We start from the raw sequence: 26,352 nt of genomic DNA on the forward strand, positions 1-26,352 counted from the left end.
TGAAAACCTCAAAGTAAAATATCTCAGTTAATATTGCATTTAAAAGTATGTAATTTTTTGTAAAGGACTTTTCAGAGCAGCATTTACATTTTACTAACTGAAAGTTTTAGCACATAGTGTGTACATAAAAAGTTAATTTTTCTATTTTTTTGTTAATATACAACCCCTTGGAAAACTTTAGGCATTTTTAGTAACTGCATATCATTTGAAAACCTTTGTAATTAAAAGTATGTTACTAAAGTCAATGGTTGCAGAAATACCTACTGTGCAAACAATTTTGAGACAGCCTGTTGCACTTAAAAATAAGTTTTATTAAATCCCCAAAGCAGAGTGATATGATTTTCTCTTAGATATCACATATAAATGATAGATTCAAGTCAATAACTTCAAACAAACCCCATATTTGCAAAATTAATTCATTCTCCATCATTAGAGGACGGCAACATTCATATCAGTATTTTATATTTCTCAGCACGAGGCACTTTGTTAACTACGAGACGTCCATCGTAGCTCAGCGATGAAAAAATCCACGGATCAGCAGAAGACCATTCAGCAGCGTAGACACTATCTTCGTGTTCTTCATAAACTGATATCACACCGTCAGTCGCTTGGTGTGCTTTACGTTCTTCCTCATCAATTAAATCTTCGTCATCGATCATGTGACCCAAAGGTTCAGAAGATATGGAAATCGCTCTGGATAGAATAACCCTAGAATCGCTGCTGGATGTGAGCACTAGCTGATCGTGGAAGTTGTTATATCTCACGCTCCATACCCAGTGCGAATGGTCTGAAAAAACCATCAAAGGACTAGTGCAATTACGGACATCCCAGAACTTGGTTTTGCAGTCGTCACCGCAGGTTGCGAGGTAATATTGCTTGTTTGGATTGAAGTCAAGTTCACGAACAAGTTGGGTGTGGGCATTCTCTATAGACCAAGCGGGCTTCAGGCTTCTCAAGTCCCAGCTGCGGACTGAAAAGTCTATAGCAGTCCCTATGAGGTTGCGATTGTGGTGCGGATTCCAACGAGCTGATGTGAACCTAGGTCTTCCTTTCAGGCTCTCTGGATGCGAACTTGAGTGCATGACTAGTTTGGAGTCGCTCTCCAGATCATACAGTTGCAATGAATTTTCACAAAGAGAAAAAATTCTTTTACCCTGTACTGGTTCCCATATGATACTTCTCAACTCCCCATTACCTTCGACGTATTCAAGTTCTGAGACTAGTTCAAGGGGTGGAGGAGATGAGGCAGAATCATCGCCAGAAATATTTTTGCTCGAACTGTCCTCTTCAGGCAGTTTCCATATGGCACCACGGAGCTCACATTTACCATCTGAAGTCACTGAGTTGTAACAGGTCGTCAGAAGACTCGGATCCGACGGCGATGTACTGAGATGCCAGATTTCACCAGCACTGTGCAAGAAAACAGTTTTGATTAGCGTGTTTGTCTCTTCGTCATAATCAAGCTGATGCAGCTGATTTTCAAACTTCAAAGATTGTGTGCCAACAAAGAAACGGGCCGTTTCACTTTCAGCTGCTTGCGACGCCAAAGCTCGAGCGGGAAATTCCAGTCCATAAATTATTGGTGCCTCGTCTTCCATTTTTGTCCAGTACCTACAGAATTGAAGAGGAAAAACTGATCACATTAAAATGATTAATTTGCAAGTTACAAAAATCCTGAAGTATACGAACAGAAATTTCAACGAGAGCCAAAAAGGTGTGTTTTCAGGAAATAAAAATGTTTATAATGGTTATATACTCGTTAAAGAAGGAAGTACACAATAAAAAAAAATACTGCACCATTTCTGAAATAATATAACTTGAAACAGCACTCATCCATGTGATCATGTACATTATATTATTATTATAGCTTGTATTTTGATGGCCATATTTTTTATAACAAGTCATATTTTATGCATTTTCCAGGTATTGGTCATAGTTTAAGCATTTTTGAGCGATAAGTTATATTTTAGGAATTTCCAAGCGATAGATCTTATTTTGTTGATAATTTTATCAACAAAAATTTTAATCTGCTTGCATTTTCTGCAGAAATACACACATGTCCATAAATTGAGGATAATGCCAGCTCCGGCAAATAAAGGTTCAGAAACAAAACAAACGTTACTTATTCATAAAGCCCATTTATTAAACAAAAGATAAAGAACAAAAACGATGGTGTATGTATGATACCATTCATAAAAACTATGATTTTTGCTCCCTGGAGCAATTGTAAAAAATATCTCCTTTACAAAAACTTACTATTACATGGTTGGTATGATGGTTAATACATTGTATGTCTCCCATGCGATAAAATACAGTCCGTACAACGCCTAGGCATGCTGAGTATCAAATTATCGATCTGATCTTGGGGAAGATCACTCCACTCAGCAAGCAATGCTCTCCGAAGTTCCGGTACACATGTAGGAGGTGGTTGACAGGCTGCAACTCGTCAACCAAGCATGTCCCACACATGCTCTATCGGATTCAAGTCAGGTGAGAATGCTGGCCATTCCATACGGGTATATCCTCAGATTCAAGGCATTCGTTTACAACGTTTGCTCGGTGAGGACGGGCGTTGTCATCCATAAACACAAATTCTGCGCCCATGACACCCCTAAACAAACATGCATGTTGTTCCAGAATGATGTCAAGATAAATTTGGGCTTTCATGGTTCCGTTTTGAACATGCAGATCTGTTCTGGAACCCAGTATAATTCCACCCCAAACGAGCAATACTGCACCACCGTAACGGTGTCGTTCAATGATGTTGTCTTGGTGGTAACGGGTATTTGGCATTCTCCATATGAAAGTCCCACGTGAATCAGACTGCAAGCTAAACCTGGACTCGTCGGAAAACATCACACAAGGCCACTGTGACGATGTTCACATTGCATGTTCTCTACTTCAGGCTAATCGCTGCTGACAGTGAGTTGCAGTGAGCGGAACATATCTGAACAGGCCTGCGAGCATATAGACCAATATCTCCCAAACGTCTGTACACGGTTTGCCTTGAAACTGTGGTACCCGTGGCTGCAGATAGCTGACGAGACTGGTTGGATGCTGTGCTCCATCTGCTTCTTTTGGCAGTTACTGCCAAATACCGGTCTTCATTCGGCGTTGTAACTCGGGGGGCGACCTGTACTGTAACGTCTACTGACATTTCCGTTATCTTGGAATCGTTGCCAAAGCCTAGAGATGACACTTTGGGCAATTCCAAGTTCCTCGGATACTTCCATCTGAGTACGCCCACATTCCAGGCGGCCGATAATTCTACCACGTAAAAAATCATCCACATGCGTTCTCTGTGTCATAACTATTTGCTTATGGCACTGAGCGCCTTACAGAACTCTTGTGAACAATTTTACTTCTTTGCCACCATTCCTTATATACCACCCTCTTACACTCTCGTCATTGTGACATACTATCGGCATCACCTCTGCTGGCTTTCATTTTTAAGGTGAACACAGATCAGGCTATATGTACCTAATGTATGGAAAAATCGCTGAACCACTCAACAAATTCATCGAGAACGCTTCCCATACAGACATGTATCGGGACACTGTTTGTATATCAGAATTTATGCGGTTATAGAGCATTTAGACAGCGAAAGATATTCAATTTGCAATAGATATGTCTATTATGTGTTTTCCTATCAATCATTTTATTGTTTCATTACAGCTTCTTGTGTCTCTGCTATCACTTTCCTGTGATGTTTCTGTTATGGGTTCTTCAGAGTTTTTAATGGAAATTAAAGAGGTCCAAACATAATTTCCTAACGTTTTTCAAGTTTTGTTTTAGAAATGTCATATTTTTATAACAATTAGCAACAAATTGTTTTGTCTGGGTTAATAATTAAATCATCGAAACCACTCTTTTTGAAAATCTCAATTTAAGAGTGCCACAGAAGTTCAACAGTGGATTCGTGTGTGCCCAGTGCGGTCTTAAGGCATGGGCCCACCCAGGCACAGCGAAGAGGCCCGTGATACTCTTAAGACGGCCCCGCGACATAAGACAGGTTGAAAAACACCACTTTAGACAATATCTACCTTTCTTGAGACATCCTGTATATTACTGGGTAAAAGATGTTTAGAAATACAATACGGCGACTTTTCGCCAAGCGTGTTTGGCGCAGAAAAAAGGCACCGAAATTGGCAGGGGTGGATTATACTATAGCTTTTACCCGCGGGGCTCCTTGTGGAAAAAGCCATGTGAACAACGTGATTTCCGAAAAATAAACACTCCTAAACAAGGGAGGGAGCATGACCAATTTACAGTGAAATTGTAATTAAATATACTACAAATAAGCTAAAAACGCAATACAATTGTAAGTATTTGTAAGAGAAGTACTTCAATTTGAAATAATGTTAACGAATTCCTTACAAATTAATAATATTTATAGTTGCCGAATATCGCCACTCGTCGTTTTCGATTTCCAATTGTCAACATAACAACATATTCGTGTGGGGAAACTAAACATGTGGACTTATCGTCACAAGTTGATAAACAGAAAAAATACATTGTTTAAAAAAAGCATAATGTAAAAAATAAATCAATAGGGATTGAATAATGAATAAATTTTTTATAATAAATAAATTTATATTTTTAAAATTCATTTTGATCATGGATTTAATATAATTAAAATTAACACAGAGAAAGGCGAAAAGGAACCAGCACGTGGTTGCGTCCGAACTTGAATGGAGTTTGTTTATGTCACAAATTAAACGCTGTTCGGATAGCCCTGCTTAATTCAACTGTAACTGTAACTGTTAAACGCTGTTATTTCAAAATCTTGTTTATTTTCCAGCTTTGAAATCGAAGATTTGAAGACAGTCAGTATGAAAAATATTTATTTTTTCCTGTTATAATTTATAAAGGGCGATTTTTAATTTATTTCAAGAGAAATTTTTTCCCTTGTAAAACCTCGTTTAACTACTGTGTTTGATTCTAATATAATTAAGTATATACATCTAAAATATATAAACTTGATGTCCATTGTCCTCAAAATCATAATTAATTATCGTTAAGCTCTTCCGTAGGGCAACCTCACCGATTTCGAAGGGAAGGGGGGGGGGCCTTGGGGCAAAGGATTTTCGCCCTCAACCCCTCGTGTTTGTTTTCAAGTTATTAAATGTGTAGGCTACGTTGAAAATAATGTATTTTACAGAAATCGCCAATAGTTTCGGGGCCCGTGCCTAGATCCTGATTTTCGTATGAGCAAGTGGGGTATTTACCCTGGGGCCCCCCAGAATTCGAATAACATGCATTCATTGACTTATCTTTAACGCTAGTCGCAGGGGGTTGCTTGATGAGGGCATGCTTCAGTGTTTGACAGAAATCGGCGTGGTACCGTAGTTTCCTACCCGAAATGTGCTGCTGAAATGGTTTGAAACAGCTATCGGCATAAAAATTCCAGTTGGTATTGGGTTTTTTTTACGATCTCCCTGTTAAAAAGTGTTAAAAAGATGTTAAAAAGATGCCGCAGGGAGCAACAGGCTTACAACGATATACTATTCAATCAATTTCATGCAAAGGTAAAAAAATTGATGGCAGGTGGTAGCGCTATACATAACAAACATTACATAGAAACAAACTTCACGGAAGGTTCATTACATGCGCACACGCACACATTCCTACATGTGTCAGTTCGTTAGAAGTTCCACTGAGGAAAATTGGACGAGGTGCATGTTTGGTTTAGTAGTAGTTGGCATTGGGTTCGCCAAAGCAGGTACTTTCAATGCAAATGTAATGGTGTGGTGAATCCTGTCGCCAACACTTTCTTTGAGGATTTCAGAATCCCTCCTCAATTTTCTCGCTATTGTTTTTGTATTCATTATGAAATTACTGATAGCCTTTGGTGACCATCTTGAATTTTTATGATGTCGGAGATGCTTAGTGAGCAATTCTGTGCCACCGAGGGGCCAAAACCGTAGCAAAATTAGAATTCGACAATTCTAAGTGGGGGGGGGGGGAGAGCTCCCAATGTGACCCTAGTACATTCTGTGGAGGCTACAGGTAAAAAGTCACAATTAAAAGGGGTAGCTGTGGCAGGTTATTGGGGTGGGGCATGGGTTAAAATCAAATAAGATGGGATCATAGAAACCTGCGGGAAAAACAGATATGGAGCTCTACTTACTGCACAGGGCAATTTATGAAGGTCATGAAGGAAAATCGATTGAAAGGGCCATTTTTTTAATCTCATTGAATATAAGATACATATTCGATATTTGTTTTAAACATTTCAATCTCTGCTTGAAACCTCAGCAAAGTAAAATATGTATGCAGTCAAACGCTGATTTAATGTAATCTTTTATTTAGTCAAATTCTGGCTCTATAACAGCTAGGCATTGTATTGGATCACGGTCAAAAACTTTTAAACTTTTGTTATTGATATGTATGGAAGATTTGTTTACAGGAAGTTTCTGGTACAACATCTGGGTTGGGAGAAGGGGAGAGTTTTGATGAATTGTTTTAGCGTGACAGCAGCCTCTTTGTTGTAAAATGAATTTTTGGTATTCATCTATTATGATTTAGTTTTTAAATTTTTGTTTTAGCAAAAAAGAAAATGGATAATGGTGAGAGTGGCAATGGAGCACTTGGTGACAGTTTTTTGACTGGAAGCGGCCATTATGTTATACATACAGAAGGTGAATATATATAAAATAACACAAACTTTGTAGTTCATTTGTTACAATTTTTTTTCTATATTTTGTGGAAGGAAAATACAGTCATACCTCGGCTAATGAAGATAATTAATTCTGGAAGAGAAATAGAGGGATATATGGAAAGTGATTCTGAGGTGCACATGAATAAATCAGGCTTTAAAGACAGTAATTCTGATGATGACTGTGCGAAACTTCAGCAGTATTGTCTCATTTCGTGGGTGACATGGGTACCCATTATTTTTTTGAAAGAGGTATCATTATTTAATGATTGGGAGCATAGGCACGTATGAGGGGGTGATCATCTCCTTTGTGTCCATCAAAAAAAAGTGTATAGGTAGGCAGGAGGGGCGAAGGTGGGCCATCATGTTTATTCCCTGATCATTAATTTTTCATTTCCTCTGTGATTTCCCCGTTTGAAGATATTGTAATCGCTTATAATTGATAGATGTTACGAGATGAAGTTTGCTCAGGAAGTAATTATTGCATGTCATTCAAAAAATAAATATAACTTGGTTGATACAAAAATCTTTCCCATTCAGATGGAGATGAAACGCTGGGCATATCCGGAGACAGTATGGAAGGTACTGATAAAGATGGAGAGCCTCTTCGGGAACAGGTTAAACATTATTTTATTTTAGCAAACCAAGACAGGTTTCACTGTGTCAAGTTGTCTGGAGTTTTTATAAGAGTTTAAATAATTAAAGAAGCTTTATTTTTATGATAAGAAACTGTTTTGATGTATGTTAATTTGAGGTATTTGCATTACCATCTTCCTCTAATTAAGTTTGATATGTTATTGTTACTTATTTACTTTTATTTCAGGATAGGTTTTTGCCTATAGCTAATGTTGCACGCATCATGAAGAATGCTATTCCAAAGTCAGGCAAGGTAAGCATCTTGATGTGATGATGTGATTGTTTGAGCATACACAATGTGATGATTAGAGCCCGGATTATATGCACTAAAAAAAACCACAAAATATGCTCTAAAAATATGTAAATATACATACTTAATGCCATAACATGCACTTAAAAATACCAAAACATGATCTTAAAAATGTCAAAATATGCATTAAAAATTGTAAAAATGTTAAAACTTCCGAAATATGTACCAAAAATGAGAAAATATACATTAAAAAAATTACCATACAAAAAAAGTATATACTTTTTAAAATGCATATTTTCTATTCCTTAGTGCATATTAATTTACAAAGATATCTCCATATATGTGTATACTGTATATACAAATAACTTCTATTACTACATATTTACCTAAATACCTGTATATTGTTTGTAGTTGCATTTTTAATTGGGTTGCTGTATTTTTGAAATATATGACATCCATATTTGTTATGGACATCTTTTTCTCAGCCACCTTGTTAGGCATTTTGCCTGTTGTGGCATTGTATTTGTATAAATATTTTTTATTTCGGCATTTTCAATTTCTAGTTTGTAAAACAAAAAAAAATTTACACTATTTCGAAAAAAATTTAACACTCTAGAAATAGCGGTGCAATAAAATGGTTGATATTTGGAAAACACTATTTTACAAACATCTATATTAATTTCCGTAATCCTACCTTAGAAAAAAAAACCGATGGTATGAAAATATTATGAGCAATATTTATTTTAAAAAATATGTAAAAAAGTGATTGAGCTTAAATAAACCTTCAAAAATATGCACTTATTCAGAAAATTCTTTGGTTTTATGCATTTATATGCATTAATGCTAAAAAAAGGTCAAAATCCAGGCTCTAGTGATGATTAAGTAATGAGAACTGAGGTTATAAAACAAAAACTAACAAAAAAAGACAAGGTTCTTTGTACGTCTATTCAACGAGTGGCATAGTCTAACTAAAACAAAGTAGTCAAGGTCTATACTCAAAGTTCCAGTGACAGATTTTCCCTCAGATAAAAATGTGTGATGATTAATTTCACTTACTGTTGTTAAAAGACCTGTGGCACTGTCTTAACTTTTGATGACAATATTTTTCTTTCCGGTTATGTTGGTGATATTTGTTCTGAACCTGCAAATTTTCACTTTTTTTAAAATCTGCTGGTTGAACACCTTATTTTGTTATCTAAGTTTTGCCTGAAATGTGAATGTGTATCCCTATTGAAACCCATACTACAAAAAATTCTAGGAAAATCATTTCCATAGAGTAACATGGGTAGAGTAAACTTTAAAATGTCATTTCTCACTTTTTTCAAAGGACAGTGCAGATTCATGCTTCTAGCATGAGGGGAGGGGATATGTTACTGCTAAAGCCAAGTATTTTAGCCAAAGTAAGAGTTGCAGAAATGATTTGGGTTTTGACCAGCTAATTTGCAAAATGGCTGGAGATCCCCTATCGACCAATGTTCGATGTGCTGCTGTAAGACAGTCAGGTATACCACAAATTCATTTTTTTTCATCACCAATATGTGATACATAACTATATTTAGCAGCTGTATTGGATTAGTCCCACATGAGATGAGATAAAAAAAAAGAAGAAAAATTTGAGAGAGAAACTATTTTCATAATAATACAGATACTCAGAAAAATCACCAACAAAAAAGGCAAATGCAAGGAAACTATAAAACTCCTAATGTATTTCGACATACTATGGGTGTCGTCTTCAGAGAATAAAAAAATATGACACTGACCAAGGATCCCATTTGGATTTGTTACCAAATCTTAACTCTCGATTGCTCAATGGAAAGAAAAAAAATATAATGTGAAAGAAAAATGTCTGCCGAAGTCAACCATCGGGACAAGAATGAAGCTGAGTGCCTGCTCGTTAGTCTTCTATAACAGAGCCAACTTTGAAAAAAAGTTTTGTTTGCGGTAAAAACTATTTTTCAATGAATTTTTTCATTTGTATCCTCAATTATTTCAAAAGCCCTTTGCATTTTTAACAATTCTCCCCCTTTCCCGCATGAGCCTTCAAAGTAATTTCTGCACATTATTACACTTCATTTAGTCCAAAACAAATTTTAAAAATCAAAAAACTATGCTTTTCAAGCTTGAAATATCTTGAGTACTTGTACTGTAATTAAAAATTTCATGCTCAAAAATTGCAAAACAAACAAGTTTTGAAGAGGTGTTCCACTCTACCTTATCCTAAACTAATTTATTTTAATTAAATTATTTAATTTACATAAATTAAGAGAAATATACAAACATTCAAGTGGTCCCAAGAAAAACAATCTTTTGTGCAATAAATATGTCTGAATGAAATTAACTAATAGAATAAGTATAAATTTCCAAAATAATAATAATAAACTGTAATTCCGCTATTTTCGGAATTATCATTTATTTTTTGTTTACTCTTCACATTAATTGCTGATTTACTTACAAAAACACTAACCTGATTTGGCAAAAAATGTTGCCATCAAGAGAAACATATAAGCTTGTTTAAACAATACTTCAAACAAAAAAAAGTCCAAAATTTAAATATATATTTTTTAAAAATGAATATTTTTTTTTAAATGATGAGTATTATATTATAAAAATGAGTATTATGATTGAAAAATTTTATTGGAAAATATGTGATATCTGATTGACTTATGCTTGAAAACACAAGTTTTATGGACTTTCCTTACAGTAACAATTTTTAATATCTAATTTATATTTGAATACATGGAAATACTTTATGTTTATTACATATTTTTGAAACGTTACGAGTATTCCTTTGCCTTATCTCTCGAACAGCCATAAGCGAAACTCTAAGACACTATTTTACAACGATTTCAAACTATCTTTCGTTTTGCAAGTCCAGACCACCATACAAAAACCATAGGAAATGGCTGTGGAGGATTTTTCATAATAAAATTGTTCAGTTAAAAATTATGCTTTTAAGTAATCTTACAAAACATTGGTGCTTGTCAATCTTGCAGAAAATTTCATTTTTCACACTGCTTTGCACATGCCCTAGTGAATCTTCTTGAGAAAAAAAATATTTTTTTTAGTACGTGCACATTGATTACCTCGAACAATTTTTATTTCAGTTCCCATGTTTGGTGTATATTATCAGAAATTATACTTGCAATTTTTTTTTTGAATTTAACAATTATAGCAAAACTAACAAAAACGGGACTTTTTATGGCAATCATGGTTTATGAGTTGTTTATATAAATTATTGATGAATTCTTTGAAGGTATCTATGCATGTTCATTTCTTTTTGATCATTTCAGATAGCAAAAGATGCAAAAGAATGCGTGCAGGAATGTGTGTCTGAATTTGTCAGTTTTATAACCAGCGAGTATCCTTTTATGCACTGTTTTATAAATTGTGATGCCGTAAACTTTTGCAATCAAATCAGTATCACATTTTTCTACCCATAATTCACTGATTGCGAGGTAAAAATATATCGAAACTTCTTAATACGGATTATAGACTAATGCTTATTATTTGCAGTTCCCCCCCCCCTAAGATTTTGTAGTAGAAATGAACATTTTAAACAAATTAATTTTTTAAATTTTTCATTCATTATTCATTCTCTGCAACTAAGTTGTTAATACAGTAGGATCTCGATTAACCTAGGTTTGAGTTACCTGAGGTACTTTTTGTAAATTGATTTGAGAAATTATGTGCAGTTAACTGATTCTATTTTTTCTAGGATCAATCATCCGTTGGAAACACTACGTTGATAGAAAGTCTGACATCATAAGAAAATAGTTTACATACACAAACCAGTTTTAAAATTAAAACATTCAAGATTATGCATGTTTAAACAAAGAAACATAAACAAAACACAACTACTCCGGCAGAAGTCTGCAACCAACCACTGGTTTCTGTGGTTCCCAACTTCGAAGTGCGAATGCAAGCCGATCTCCCCATTAAAAAGTCTTTCCATGGATAGCAACAGGCCTACAGCTATAAAATCTGCAATCATTACACTTCACTCATAGTTTGAAAAATAGGGGGCAGATGACAGCACTATAACAAGCATTACACAGAAACAAACTTCACATTAGGTTCACAATGCGGACACGCACATTCCAACATGTGCCAATTCATTAGAAGTTCCACAGAGGAATATGGACGAGGTGCGTGTATGGTTTAGTAGTAGTGGCCAACCACTGAAAGCAAGTGTAACAAGTATTGTTACACAATAACGATTTAACAAGACCATCTTCCCTGGGAGAACCCTTCACACAAAAAATATATAATAGAAATATATGCTACATGAGAAATAAATTTAGATGGGACATCAGCCACCCGACTTTGCCCCCCTTCCTCATCAAACAACCTCAACACCCCCACCCTATTTAAAGCAGACTTTGACTTGTGACGGTATGCCAGTGGGACTTCCGGATGGTTTCCAGTAGCTAAGCGGTCACTGGGGTCTAAACATAGGATTATGATTATCCCCTCATATAACAAAGCAACAGAGAAGGCTGCCATCCTGATTCGTTACAGTGATGTAGGAAATACAAATAGAACGCCACAACGGGCAAAATGCCCAATGAGGTGGCTGAGAAAAAGATGCCCATAAAAATATGGATGTTATATATTTCAAAAATACATCAACCCAATTAAAAATGCAATTAATAAAAATTATAAACAATATATACGCATGATAGAAATTATACAATGCCCATAAAGAATACGTATGGTTGTCTTATTCTAAGTATGGATAGCTTCTCGATTTACCCCAACATGTTTATGGTATTTATTTTTAAACGTGTCAATTGTGTTACAATTTACTACCTGCGGGGTTGTCTGCGTCTCGTAGTCAAAGAACTATAAAATGCTTGTCAAATGCCTTAATGTCACGACAAATTGGTTCACAAAATGCTGCAGCATGTGGTAACAAGAGCTTTATGAGTTGTGAAAAGGTGGAGGGACTGGACTAGTATTTCTGTAAATGAATGACATCACCTCTTGAGGGAGTGATATAACAGACCGGGGGGGGGGGGGTAGATGCTAGCAATACAACACAGAATCCTGGGAGGACCGTCTAGCAGAGGAGCCAATAGGAATTTATTTTGGCATTGGACTAGACAAAGACATCTGAAATGTTGTCATGAGCACCGTGGTGCTCCATGAAACATTCAACAGGGCTCTATGACGGAAGGCATTGAAAGACTGCAATCACATTAAAGTGTCGCATGCAAATTTATGCTATTTTTAATTTATCTTTTTTGCTGTACTGTATAGGAATTAGAAATAACTTTTTGCAAATGTGATTTCCAACATTTATGACTTTATTCATTCATTTATATTCAATATCTGTAAGGTCTGTGTTATCCGTGGTGGGTCTGGTCTAGATATCGGGGTCCTACTGAACTATTACATTTTAAAAACAGGAGACAGTATGTATGCATTCCTTGATTCCTTAAAAAAAACAGAGCTAGTGATCGTTGCCATCAAGAGAAAAGAAAGACGATCAATGGAGAGGATATTCTCTTTGCTATGTCAACTTTAGGTTTTGATAATTACGTTGAGCCTTTGAAACTTTATTTACAGAAGTATAGGGAGGTAAGCAGCACAAATTTGTTTCAATTTTTATATTTTGCAATTTATTAATATACATTCTTCAAAATAGTTCTGCAGTGATCAAAGATATTTAGTGCGAGTTTTATCGCGTTTGCTTTTTTTTCCCCCATTGAATTATAATTTTTATTCCAGTCAATGAAAGGTGATAAAACCATCAGTACAGTTGCCGCAGCAGATTCATCTATGGATGATTTGGAAGATGGCGGCTATAGTAAGAAAGAGTTTTTTTTTCTGTCATTGTGTGTAAATTTAGGCTATAGTCATCATCTTTTTTTTTACATCTTTATATTTTTTCCTGCATCATAATCAGTAGAGTGATTAAACTACAAATTTTGCTAGGCAGGTTTTCTGGGTTTGGACCACAACCCCCCCCCCCCCCCGCGCTCCTATAAATAAGCCTCTGTCTGTAAGTAATTATTTTGGTCACTAACATTCTTGCACACTTTCATTGTCACTGTTTTGATCACTGACCTGGTCCCTTGCTCTCTGCCCCACGCTTTTGGCCACTCGAGCTTACACACTCATTAGGTCACTCTTTGATTTCTCAGTGTCCCGGTCCCTTGTTCTTTGGGTCAGTGTTTCTCAACCTGGAGCCATATGCTCCCGAGGTTTTAGGATATTCTAAGGGATCAGCGGGTGAAAATCATGACAAGTGAGGTTGAGTTGAGTCAGTTGAGTCATGACAAGTAACTGGTGGGGGGAGGGGGCAGTGAGTGAGTCATGAGAAAAATTCATATTCAAGAAATATAGCTTTTATGTATTGGTGGGGAAAAAATTTGTTACACTACTTCCACATTCCAGCAGTAATGCCCATAAAACCATCTCATATCTCAACGACATGGATCCATAGGAACCTATGTGATGAGATCTGATACCATGCTTCTCAAGAGTAAGTATGCTGATGTGTAAGCTGTTACTCTTCTAGCTTATTACGGACCCTGAAAACATCACTTTTTCTCTGGGCTCATGAATGCTGATATAGCCCTGCATAGACCCCCACACCCTCCTTCCAAAAGAGGAAAATTCACTGAACTCTAGCCCATGGGTCCTGAGATTGACCTCACTATAAATTTATTCTAAAAATCAATCCAATAAATAAAATGGGTCTCGCTCCTAGATGGGGGGGGGGGGGTTTACGGAAAATTCACCGCCAACAATTCACCGCCGGAAAATTCACCGACAACAATTCACCGCCAGGAAAATTCACCGACCAACAATTCACCGCCATGCTATTCACCGCTAGGAAAATTCACGACCAACAATTCACCGCCATGCAATTCACCACTAGGAAAATTCACCGCTAGGAAAATTCACCGACCAACAATTCACCGCCATGCAATTCACCACTAGGAAAATTCACCGACCAGCAATTCACAGACGACAGTTCGATGCGAGTCAGTTAGCGAGGGAATGAGCGATTGAGTTACTGAGTGAGTGAGTGACCCAGTGAGTGACTGAGTGAGTAAGTGATTCAGTGAGCGAGTGGGTTACTGATTCAATGAGCGAGTAAGTCAGTCCGTGAGTGAGTGAGCGATCTAGTGAGTGAGTGATCTATTGAGTGAGTAAGTGCCATGTCCTAAGGATATGGCGGAAAGTTTAAATAATGACTTTATGAGAATAAATTCAGATGATACGGATTCGGGTTGCTGTATTTTTTAAATATATGACATGCATATTTATTGGGCATCTTTTTCTCGCTGGGCATTTTGCCTGTTGTGGCCTTGTATTTGTATAAATTACAAATTGCTGTTGCCCAATATAAGATAGTATATTCAACAAAATTCCATTAACTCTGTTTTACTCAGAAACTTCTAATGAAATGTTAAAAGGGATAATAACAGAATTAAAAGATAATAAAGTAAGTGGATACGCGATGAATTAACTTCCTAAAAATGCTTAAAATCATCTCCTGTTATCACATTGATGTTATAAAAAACATCGCTGATCATCAGTAACCAATGGATTTTTTTTCTGCTGAACCAGCTGTTACCCGCGATTTCACGTGATGAACTTTCAGGAATCCCACCTTAGTGCGTATCTATATGTACTCTATATTTACTATATACGTATATATATACTTCCTATGCAACGGAAATTAGTGACGATTTTTTTATTACGGGAGTCGGTGACGTTTTTTGAGTGATGGAAATCTGTTACGTTTTTGTGTTACGGAAGTCGGTTACGATTTTGGGGTCAAGTTTTCATTTAACTCTTGCATATATCGGGACCCATTTGACACATCGGGACCAAGTAATGTGCATGTACCCAGAGTTTCCCACATCCTACAGCAGGTCCCCTAAGCTGAAATAGATAGCGGGCCCCCAAACCAGCTTTTTCACGGGCCCCTCTGTGCTTAATTTATAGTGTGAAAATATCAAAAAGCGATAAGAAACGTTCCGGCCCCTGTCAGCCCTGCCCTCGTGGGGGTCATGCCGAGAGGTATGTATACGTAAAATATACATATGTCACCAGTGCTCCAAACATACAGGGTCGGGGTACCCGGGGGATTGCACATATACCTTCATGGGGAAGTTAAAAGGTTTCATTTCCAGGGGTCCTTGCGATAGTGGAAGCCCAAGGTATATCCAGTCTGGGACCCCATAAAATTTGCGAATTCAGTCAAGGGTAATTGCGAGGGGGGGGGGGCTGGATTTTATTCGTTGGTAAAATGAATATTTGCAGTGGCCCTCACAGGGGGATGCCCGATTGGCTTCCGAGTCAGGGGTCTCGTTTCATTTTGGGGGCACTGGATGAATCTCATTCTTTTCTGTCGTTTAACATTGTAGAATTTTCAACAGCGGAAGCCCGAGATAAATCCAGTGTCTGGGTGCCCCACTAAATATCTGCGTATTGGGTCCCCGTTACTGGATGTGGGCTCTGGATTTATTCGTTTTTAAATTGATAAAAATGTAAAATTTTCGTGGCCACTCACAGGGGGTATGTCCGACAAGCCTTCAGGTCGGGGCCCCATGGGAAAAGTTGACAGGTTTCATTTCGGGTGTCCCTGGATGAATCTCATTGATTTTTGTTGTTTAACATTGTAAAATTTGCAACACATTGGTAGCCCGAGATAAACCCAGTCAGGGCCCCCACTACAATTCAACGAATTGGAGTTTGGGGACCCCCCCATGGGGAAGTTTTCTGGGGTTACTTGATGAATCACGTTTGTTTTTTGTTGCTTTATTATTATAAAATTCGCTTCTTCTGTAAGCTGGTGCTTTCACGTGTCCCTTTCCATAGCACACTGATGAAGTGAAACGAAATAAACAAGATATGTTATGAAGAGAAAAGGGGGGGGGTTGGCCGCCAAAGGTGGTAGGGGGGCAGAGCCCCCTAGTACTGTATATAAAATACCATGTCCTGACTGATTTATCATCGCCGAGCCAAAACCGCTGAAGCTGTAAATATCAAATTTTGTGAATAGTTTTTTTCACGACGTAAAGACTCACTACTCACTAAGAAATGGTTTTTCCATATTCGACAACCTATGGGCGTCATAAGAGGGGGGGGGGGGTCAACGTTGAAATCATGCCGAGCCGAAACAGCTGAAGCTATAAGTATTACATTAGATCAATATTGTAATATAGACTCATTGAGAAAGGATTTTTCCAAATTCAACCCCCTAAGGGGGGTTTCAAAAGTTATATGGAGCAATCAGCACTGAGCCGAAGTCGCTTAAGCCATAAATATGAAATTTAGTTAGTATTATATTTTATAATGTACATACACATTAAGACAGGATTTCTGAAAGTTCATCACCCATAGGGGTTATGAGGTGAGAAAAATTTTGAGATTGCAAAAACACACGAGAGCGAAGCCGCGGATAACAACTGGTAATAAAATATAATGCTTACTAAATTTTATATTTATGGCTTCAGGGATTTCGGCTCAGTGATGATTACTCCATATAACCTTTCAACCCCCCCCCCTCTTTATTAGGGGGATTGAATTTTGACATTTGACTTACAGTCTTAGACTTAAAATGAACATTCGATTATGTTGATTTAAATATTCTAACAAATAAAAACACTTCTCAGCAGGCAAATGAGGTAATGTACTATATTGGTTTAAAACATATTACTACAATAGGAAACAAGCTGCCATAATAAATGGTAAAATCAGCACATTTGAAATATAATGAAAAGAGTCCCACAAGGATCGGCCCTTGGGTCATAATTATTTCTAGTTTATATTAATGATTTATGTAAAATTAAGTAGAACGGTAAAATAATTTCATTCGCAGATGACACAAGCCTATATGTTGAAGACGGGGGTGGATTTAGAGCTCGCTGTTGGTAGGGGTGATTTTAAAAATCTTTAAAAATCTAGTCTAAGCATCGGTGACCACATGTCCTGCATTTTGTCTCGTATTTTCCGTGACAGTTCGGTTTTTCTGTTTTTTCTTCTCCATCCAGACTTTTTGAAAAATGTCACGGTTTTACTCGTTTATAGTCGAAGTTTTCTTGAATTTGTTGTTAAATTTTTTGTTGCAATATTACCATATAGAAGTTTCGAAAATTTCATAAAATATCGCATTTCGTTTGAGGGGAAATCTAAGGAGAACACCTACATCCAGCAGTGGATTGAAATTGGTTGTTGATGATGCCACACCTATTAAAACCAGTATTTTAAATACAGTTAAACTCGGTTATAACGACATCGAAGATTTCGCGGGATTTCGGCGTTATAACCGAGTCTGGCTGTATTGCTTTCACTTTTAGAATATTGTTCTAGAGCTCTTTTAGTTATTTTCTAACATTTACCGGTGATTATGTATGATCCCCACCTCATATTAGTTCACTACGACGCAGTTCGTTTTGTAGAGGCCATATAATTATGTCCTACTACTGATGCTGGAAAACAAATTAATGAAATAAAGTGAATATAAAGATAAGTTTAATTTTCTCAATCAGCAAAACTGGTAAAAGAAAGCCATAGCCTCATATTGTTTAAAATTATATGCGTGAGTTCAAAAATCGTATGAAATTATCTCGTTTTAAACATCCAATTCTTGGACATAAAATCTCTTGGGTGACAAATAACATTTTCGAAAACTGAAACTCACGGAACCACAGCTTCAAAAAACGATATAAAAAATTACATTCTTTTTGGGCAATGTTAGAGGAGTATTTTAGAAGGATAATTTTCACACAGTTTTCATTACATACATATTTAATTGGTAATTTTCAATCAAAACCTACAATATTTAATTAGTAATATCTGACAAAATTTTCATTCAAAACATACAGTATTTATTTAACAATTTTCGACATGATTTCCTCCCTTACATATTTATAATTAAAGGGTTCCAATCTACTAATCTAGAAAAACAGATAACACGCAAATGTAAGGAAAAACGGGAGAAAAATATTCATTTCTCACAAATATTGATATCATAATTAAAATGATACATTATGAGCTATACCTCTCAAATAGTCTTTAATGTCACATCCTTGATGATACTTATCAACTAAATTCTTTAATCTCTGCGCAGAGTCCCGGTATTTCTTTCTCCTAATCAATGTGATGGTTTTGTCCACTTACAATTTGCTCCATCCGAACTTCATTCAAACTCTGTTCTTTTTTTATGGCACCGATGAACTTCCATGTATCTGGGTGGTGAGCAGATAATTGCTGTCGGAACGCTCGATGCCATCCTTCTATAGAATTGTTGGTATTAGGGAAATCGTTACGCGTTCCATGAAAGCAGTTCCAAATGTGAAAGCGCGGCTGACGACGACCACCACGACGAAGAGGACGCCCAATCCAAGTGTCTTCAAATCTACACTTCATCATAAATACGTTTTCGGAACAATCGGATTTTTTAATCATTTGTGACACTACTACGTTAAAAACTAACTAACTAACCAATTCACTCACTCCCTCACTCACTTACTGACCATTCACTCACTCCCTCACTCACTAACCAATTTACTCGCTCGCTCAATCACTGACTCGATCAACCACTTACTCACTCGGTCACTCAGTCACTACTGGGTCACTCACTCACTCACCCTCTCAATCACTGACTCGATCAATCACTTACTCACTCGGTCACTCAGTCACTACTGGATTGCTCACTCACCCGCTCAATCACTTACTCACTCGGTCACTCAATCACTTACTTACTCTGTCACTCAGTCACTACTGGATTGCTCACTCACCCGCTCAATCACTTACTCACTCGGTCACTCAATCACTTACTTACTCTGTCACTCAGTCACTCACTCACCCGCTCAATCATTTACTCACTCGGTCACTCAATCACTTACTTACTGGTCACTCACTGGGTCACTCAATCACTTACTTACTGGTCACTCACTGGGTCACTCACTCGGTCACTCAATCACTTACTTACTCGGTCACTCACTCACTCGGTCACTCAATCACTTACTTACTCGGTCACTCACTCACTCGGTCACTCAATCACTTACTTACTCGATCGCTCAGTCACTCACTGGGTCACTCAATCACTTACTTACTCGGTCACTCAATCACTCACTGTGTCACTCAATCACTTACTTACTCGGTCACTCAGTCACTCACTCAGTCACTCACTCACCCGGTCACTCACTGGGTCACTCACTCAATCACTTACTCACTCGGTCGCTCAATCACTGACTCAGTCACTCAATCACTGACTCGGTCACTCAATCACTGACTCACTGGGTCACTCACTCACTCCGTAACTCAATCACTCACTCCCTCGCATTGAACTGTTGTCGGTGAATTTTCCTAGCGGTGAATTGCATGGCGGTGAATTGTTGGTCTGTGAATTTTCCTAGCGGTGAATTGCCGGTCGGTGAATTGCTGGCGGTGAATTTTCCGGACACGGATGGGGGGGGGGGAAGCTGAGGGGTTTTGAATAGAGCAGGAGAAAAATATGGTCCAAATGGGGCCATGGACGAACATTGAAGGACTGGATACACCCCTGCTTCCCATCTCAAGGAGGAGATATCGAAGTGTTAGGGAGCTATGGATGAAAAAGGTTAGGAAAAACACTGCTTTAGGCCATCTTTTTGTCACTGAAACGTTTGCAAACTATCTAGGTCACTCACTGATCTAGCCCCCTCACTTTTTGGCAATGTTTCATTCTTTGTGGGCTATATAAATTTTGCCACCCTTATTCCATTCTATTCTAATTTTCTTGACCACTCATTCCTCAAATATGCAACTTCTCTGAACTTACCCCTCTGTAAATATACCTCTGAATGTATAACAGCTACTGCTCAGTTTTGATGAACTGGTAGGTTTTTATAAATTACAGTAAACACACTGTTCTCTGGTTCAAACAATAGGGCACGGTAGCCCGGTCGATAAGATACTCGCCTAAAATACCAAAGGATGTTTAGAGGTGTTGCGTGTTCTCCAACTTTGAGGCATGAATGTGAACCGATCTCCGATTTGAAAAGTCTCTCTGCAAAGAGCAGGCAGACCTTTAACACAATACTTACATAACATGAAAATTCAAGCGTTTTGCCATTTCCCTCTTGAAAATATGCGAGACAGATGGCAGCACCAGTAACACAAAACAAGCATAACTCAGACAGCATAAATGCATTAGGCCATGTATATAAAACAAGTTTTTGCATGTACTGATCCATTAGAAATTCCACAGAGGAATGTGTACGAGGTGCATGCATGCATTTTATATAAGAAGCATATATAACGTGCATGTGGGGGGGGGGGAGATACTTGTTAACACTGATAAATATCCGAGGGTGATGTCACTCTCCGCTATCCATATGAAGGTTTTTAACAGCTGGCTGATGCAAAGATATATTTAGAAAAGAGAGAAAATTCAATTGCCTTTGCGAGGAATTGAACCTACGTCCTCTCACTTTCCGGGTGAATGTACTAGACTACATATGCAACGAATATCTCAATCTTTCCCTGGAGCTCGCGCGCACTGAACTGGGGCCATACATGGACAGTCGGACATAACTCAGGTCAAAGCTCACAATTGCTGACAATGCCACCAGGTGGCGAGTTATCTGAGGTTGATGTCACTCTTCGCTATCGATACGAAGATTTATAACAGCTGTCTGATGCAGATGCAGCTTATATTAGAAAAGAGAGAAAAATTCAAAAAATGAATTCAATTGAAAGTACATGGGTTTGATAACCCGCAAAGGCAGTTGAATTTTCTCTGGCTTTCCTAAATATATCTTCGCATCAGCGAGTTTATAAAAATCTTTGTACTTACAAATATGTTAACTTTCCGTCACACCATCCAAATTAGAATTGACCATTTCCATTTGTATGGATGATTCATTTTGCATCCACAAATCTGGTCCAGATTTACAAATTGTACAAATTAGGTCCAGAAACAGACTAACTAATGTGTATGCAGTTTTAAAAAAATCAATATGTTGATATTTTTGTCATTTCATTTCGCAGCACAAACATTGACAGCAGGCATGCTTTCTGATCAAGGTGGTCAGCAGAATGTAATATATACATCCTATCCAAACCAGGTGAGTTAACTAAATTGTCTTTGAAGGGAAAAGGGGAATAATATTTTTGATTTTTGAATATATTTAATGATATTGATATTTTAATAAATAATAGTTTTAGTGTATATTCAAAAATTTTATAATACAATAATTTTCATCCCAAATTTTGTGAGATAATTTTCTGTCTCTAATTATGTTAGTAAGTGGATCTGTTTGATTATGGTATGTTTATTAAAAAAGACTTTCTTTTGTCTCCCAATCACACTTACATGTGGAAAAACTTTTTGGGATTTCTTTCACCTCTATGTGTGTGTGCCTTCAACGGAATCAATCAGGGTGTCGCAATATCTGTCATGTCAGGTTTAGTTTATACATTATCATCTATGTTTATGTAATCCTCTGCATCAGGGCCATAATTAGGAATTTTGTGGGGATAAGAATAACATGATTTTTCTGTCCCTACCACTGTAAAATTTGATGATTTTATAACTGTGTTTTTGTTCTCGCCTAAAATTCCCCAACACCTAAATTTTGCCACTCAGAGTTGCCCTTTCGTCTCTCTCTAATTCTGGCCCTGCTTAAAATTTCAATCACGGAATGAGCACAGCTTGTGTACAATTTTATGTCTTGCATAACATTTAGAAATTCAACCCTTTCACCGATTTATCCTGTAGAAAAGCCTATTTTTCTAAAAAGTTTTGTTGCAGTTTCAAAAAGCAACTGCTTTCCTATATATGTCTTATCAAAAACCATAGCATCAAGTACAGAAACTGTTTTTACTAATCTAAGGGTGGATGGTGAACTCAAATTGGCAAGCATAGATTGCATAAAACATTTTAGTAGAGCACTGTGTAATCCTTTGTTCTATTGCTCGCGATAGTGTTTGTGTGAAATTTTTCATTAAGAGGGTATAATGTTCCTTTTGATCCAGGTTTTTTAATGTGTATTTTGACATTATATGGGACCACAAGTTTCTTCCATTGAAGACAGGTTTCCACTTAATACAGGTTCTGTTAAAGAGAGGTTTTACAGATACGATGCCCTGGATGATTCTAATCATTTTTTACAACTATAAATTCATTTTAGAGTGACCCGTCAAAGATTCCAATCTGAGAGCCCGGCTGCAAGATGTGGGGGCCATGCTTAAGGGCATCGGAAGAATGGTCCTCTCATGCTGCAGCAGGGATCCTGGCTGGGATCTCTCACCGGCCGTCCATTCTGAATTTACAGTGTGGAAAAAAAAAAGAAAATTGTAAGAATTCTCCTATAGGCTGGATTTTGTCAGCCCATCCTTCGTCTTCAGCTCATCTGCCACTACGAAGGTTACCATCAAGGTCCATGGATTCGAATCTGGGCATACAACATTCGAAGCAAGTTCTTTACCTACCTAGACTAGGGCGACCACCGATGGATGGAGCCTTCATTTCCCACCCACTCCACTGGTTGGAAATTACCGTATGGCGATATATGACCGGAGTTGGTGTAGTAGCCCATCCTTCTAGGGGCCATGGTCAAAAATGTTTTATACGAGCAGTGTTCGGCTTCAGCTTGATGCATGGAACTGATTATTAAAACAAGGCTGGAGTTTTCGATCCCTTCTGCGGAATAAAAAATATATTTTTTGTATTAAAATAATGTGCCATAAGTGCTCGAGCAGCTGGGCCGTCTTAAGAGCAGCACAGGCTTTCCCGGGCCAAGTGATTTTTCTGAGGCCCTACCACATAAATTCTGGAAAATTTCAACCAGATCTTATTTTTGTGAATCTAATGCGACAATGCCTTAAGACGACAGCCTGTCGAACAGCCGGTCTTTGCGCAACAAAAACACTGCGATGACGACGTTATCGAGAGCACTGCCGTTGCGCTTTTAGTGAAATTTCTAGGAGGCCAAAATAGCGCTAAAGACGCCAAACAGGAAAGCGCCGTTGCTAATGCGCTATTCTCGATGGGCAGTTGTTTTACCTAAAAGTAAATAATAGAATCGTCCGACATGACGTAACGTAGCCAGTGTTCTTCTCGTGATCGGTGGACTATAATCGTCCTTCCCATGTCATTAGTCTTCCTACCAAGTTTGGTTTTATTCCGGTTGTTATAGATCAAGCTACAGATGACTCTGAGTGGTGTCAGTTTTATTACAAACACCATTACATTCTTTGAATAAAAATTAAATTTTACTTTAAATAAAATCTGATTATTCTATACATGGTTTTAGATGACTAAGATCAAACTTGATGAGTGACACCTTGTTATAATTCATGTAAATGTTGAACACAATTTTTTTCCCCTCGATAGTGAGTCTTGTTATTTTCTTTATTTCAGATCTTGTTCTCCTGTGCAGATCAGATGTAGTTACTTCATTCCTGAATCAAAGGAAGAAAAATTCTGTAAATAATGCATTTTCTTTGGAGCACCCCCTTGTGACAAAACTACTCATGTGTTACTTATTCATCCACAGTGTTGAAGGAAAAAAAACACTTCATTTTTTTAAACTGTTATTTATTAAACATTAATAAAGCAGTTTTCTTTTTTCAAGTATGATATATTTTTAATGAAATAACCTTAATAAGTGCTTCCTTTGGCTACTTCAGATGGTAATTCCATGGGGCAAACTACATGATGCAACGTCCCGGGTTCGAACCCCACAGTAGTGGTCGGCTGAAGTTGGTTTTCTGTGGATGAGAGTCGACCTTCCTGTTAAAAAGTCCCACCACAGAGAGCAATGGGTCTATAAACGGTGCAAATATTCAGTACAGTCAAACCTCGTTAGTGTGTCACCCGGTTAACACGTCATTCCGCTTAACGGGTCACGTTTTGGAAGTCCCAATTGTCTTCAGGCAGGAATTGGCACAGCAATGGCTTACTAAGTCATATTTTTGCTCTCCCAAGAGTGACTCATTAACGAGGTTTGACTGTACTAAAAAATCAGACGACACTAGATACACACTCAGACTGTTTAGGTACACTTCCAAACTTGGTTGCGTATGTACATTAGTGTGAAATAAAAAAATCTTCAGTATCTGTCATCTTCCTGTAAATTCTCATTTATCATTATTGGAATTGTTTTTTTAGCCTTAAGTCAGTTTTTGCCCTTTTTGTAGCATTCCTCAGTGTTATCTAAAAATTTTGGGCAGAACCTGGAACGAATCAAATGATTTTCCATAGAAACCTCAGACTAGGAAATTGTTTCAGCTTACAAATATTTCGGCTAAGGAATGTGATTCAGAAGAAATCATCTTTGTCAGCCTAGGTACATATTTTTCTGTTTGTATTGATAGCTGTGTTCTGGAACACCTGTCACAAGCCGGAGGTTGTGCACCCCCTGGCTTAGAATGTTTACAAATATTACACACCACCCTGTTTTTTTATCACTTGGTATGATTTCACTACGGATAGACTAGGAATTCCAAAACCTTTGTTCCCAACATTCCTATTAAGTGAGATGGTTTTCTCTCAGCCAAATAGGTCAAGGAAAGTGACCTTTTCTGGATGTCATGCTGTGAATGAACTCAAGAAAAAAGTCATCTTAGTCTTTGTTAAGAATCGAAGCCAGGTTCTCTTTCAAACCAAGCAAGTGCGCTACCATATGCATTACTGGAGAGATGACTTCGCTTTCCTTATTGATATCCAGAAAAGGTATTTCCTTGATGTATTGGGCTGAAAAAAAACTGTCCCACCTGGGGTCATTTGATGAAGTTGAGGGAAGCTGTGAAGCCTCTACTTCAGTGCCTCATGCATATGGTAGCCCACTTACCCGGACTGCAAGAGGACTTGGGTTCGATTCCCAGTGGAGACCAGGTGACTTTTATTTCGAAGTTCATCCTCTGCATGATAACCAGAAAAGTTCCTTTCCTTCGCTCCTAGGAATGAGTTAAAAATTCCTTGCAGTAATTCTGTAGCCTTAGCACCATCCTAAACTAATTGCTTACCAGTAGAAAATCTTAATACAGTAAAACTTTAAAAATGAATAATGCATACATATTGTATTTAATTTTACTCACAAAACGATCAATATAAGGTCAGGCAGTGGCGACAGTGAAAATAGTGTCCTTTATGTTGTATCTCTTCCAAAATTCTTTGACAGTCACAGCATCATCAGATGACAACAAGCCTTCCATAAAAGCTTTTCTGTGACGTTGCTTTATATTTTCAATTATGCCCTGGTCCATAGGCTGTATAAGGGGAGTTGTATTCACTGGGAAAAGAGGCATGTTATTTGGCCATCATCTGATAATGGTGATCATCACTTTTGAGTTCACAAGAGGGTTGAGTCAGGGTATTGCCCATTAACAGCAGTGCTGCGGCAACTGCTTTTTGACCATATGAGCTTTAACTTGAGGCATGAAAACTTTGTGGACTCATTCTGAAAAAATTGATCCATCAAAGCATTTTTTGGGCAAAAGTTCCCAGGCAATGCATTCATATTTAAATATTTGAAAGCACATGGTTTTTCTTATTTACCAATTACAAGCAGAAGTAATCTATGATTGCCGTGGCATTGATTTGATCTTTTTGGACCTTAAAACCTGGGGCTGTTGTTTTTTCTGTATATATTTTTTCAGACGATGACGGATAACAGAAACTGACAGCTAAACGAGTGACGATTAATCAAAGTTTTATTGTATTGCTATTTCCTACATAATTTATCCCTAACATGTCTTGTGCCGTACCTGGTCAATCTTGGGCATCCTAAAGTGTGATGATGCATTATTCAAGAATTAGTCTTTTTTTCAAAAGTTCGGGCACAGAGTGCATGGA

The 26,352-nt window shown here is 37.4% G+C and overlaps 2 protein-coding genes across 3 annotated transcripts; one reads left to right on the forward strand and one right to left on the reverse strand.

The window, feature by feature from the left end:
- Positions 1-402: 402 nt before the first annotated feature.
- Positions 403-4,476, reverse strand: LOC149087745 (EARP and GARP complex-interacting protein 1). Its single transcript, XM_089231636.1, has 2 exons — positions 4,378-4,476; positions 403-1,611 (listed from the first exon to the last, which is right to left on the reverse strand). The coding sequence occupies exon 2, from the start codon at positions 1,596-1,598 to the stop codon at positions 447-449; it is 1,152 nt and encodes a 383-aa protein (XP_089087762.1). The 5' UTR covers positions 1,599-1,611; positions 4,378-4,476; the 3' UTR covers positions 403-446.
- Positions 4,477-4,679: 203 nt separating this feature from the next.
- Nf-YB (nuclear factor Y-box B) lies at positions 4,680-24,129 on the forward strand. 2 transcript variants are annotated; one of them, XM_089231637.1, is made up of 10 exons: positions 4,680-4,714; positions 4,764-4,826; positions 6,549-6,641; positions 7,199-7,275; positions 7,482-7,547; positions 10,835-10,902; positions 12,995-13,124; positions 13,275-13,353; positions 21,543-21,619; positions 23,917-24,129. In XM_089231637.1, exons 3-10 carry the CDS (start codon positions 6,560-6,562, stop codon positions 23,944-23,946), a joined length of 609 nt encoding a protein of 202 aa, XP_089087763.1. In that variant the 5' UTR covers positions 4,680-4,714; positions 4,764-4,826; positions 6,549-6,559; the 3' UTR covers positions 23,947-24,129. The 2 variants fall into 2 exon arrangements, with proteins under 2 accessions (XP_089087763.1, XP_089087764.1); XM_089231638.1 differs by having other exon boundaries at positions 4,686-4,714; positions 4,764-4,830.
- The last annotated feature ends 2,223 nt before the right edge of the window (positions 24,130-26,352 follow it).

Source organism: Pholcus phalangioides, unplaced genomic scaffold (genome assembly GCF_987345545.1).
Source record: "Pholcus phalangioides strain wild (caught in Gottingen) unplaced genomic scaffold, Ppha-v1.0 ptg000004l_1, whole genome shotgun sequence".
NCBI classification, from domain to species: Eukaryota; Metazoa; Arthropoda; class Arachnida; order Araneae; family Pholcidae; genus Pholcus; species Pholcus phalangioides.

Bases quoted from the DNA above. Each gene is read 5' to 3' on its own strand.
- Nf-YB (XM_089231637.1), top strand. From the start codon at position 6,560: ATGGATAATGGTGAGAGTGGCAATGGAGCACTTGGTGACAGTTTTTTG. The intron at 6,642-7,198 runs GTGAATATATAT...TTTCCCATTCAG, and splicing joins TTATGTTATACATACAGAAG to ATGGAGATGAAACGCTGGGC. The intron at 21,620-23,916 runs GTGAGTTAACTA...TCTTTATTTCAG, and splicing joins ATACATCCTATCCAAACCAG to ATCTTGTTCTCCTGTGCAGA.
- LOC149087745 (XM_089231636.1), bottom strand. From the start codon at position 1,598: ATGGAAGACGAGGCACCAATAATTTATGGACTGGAATTTCCCGCTCGA.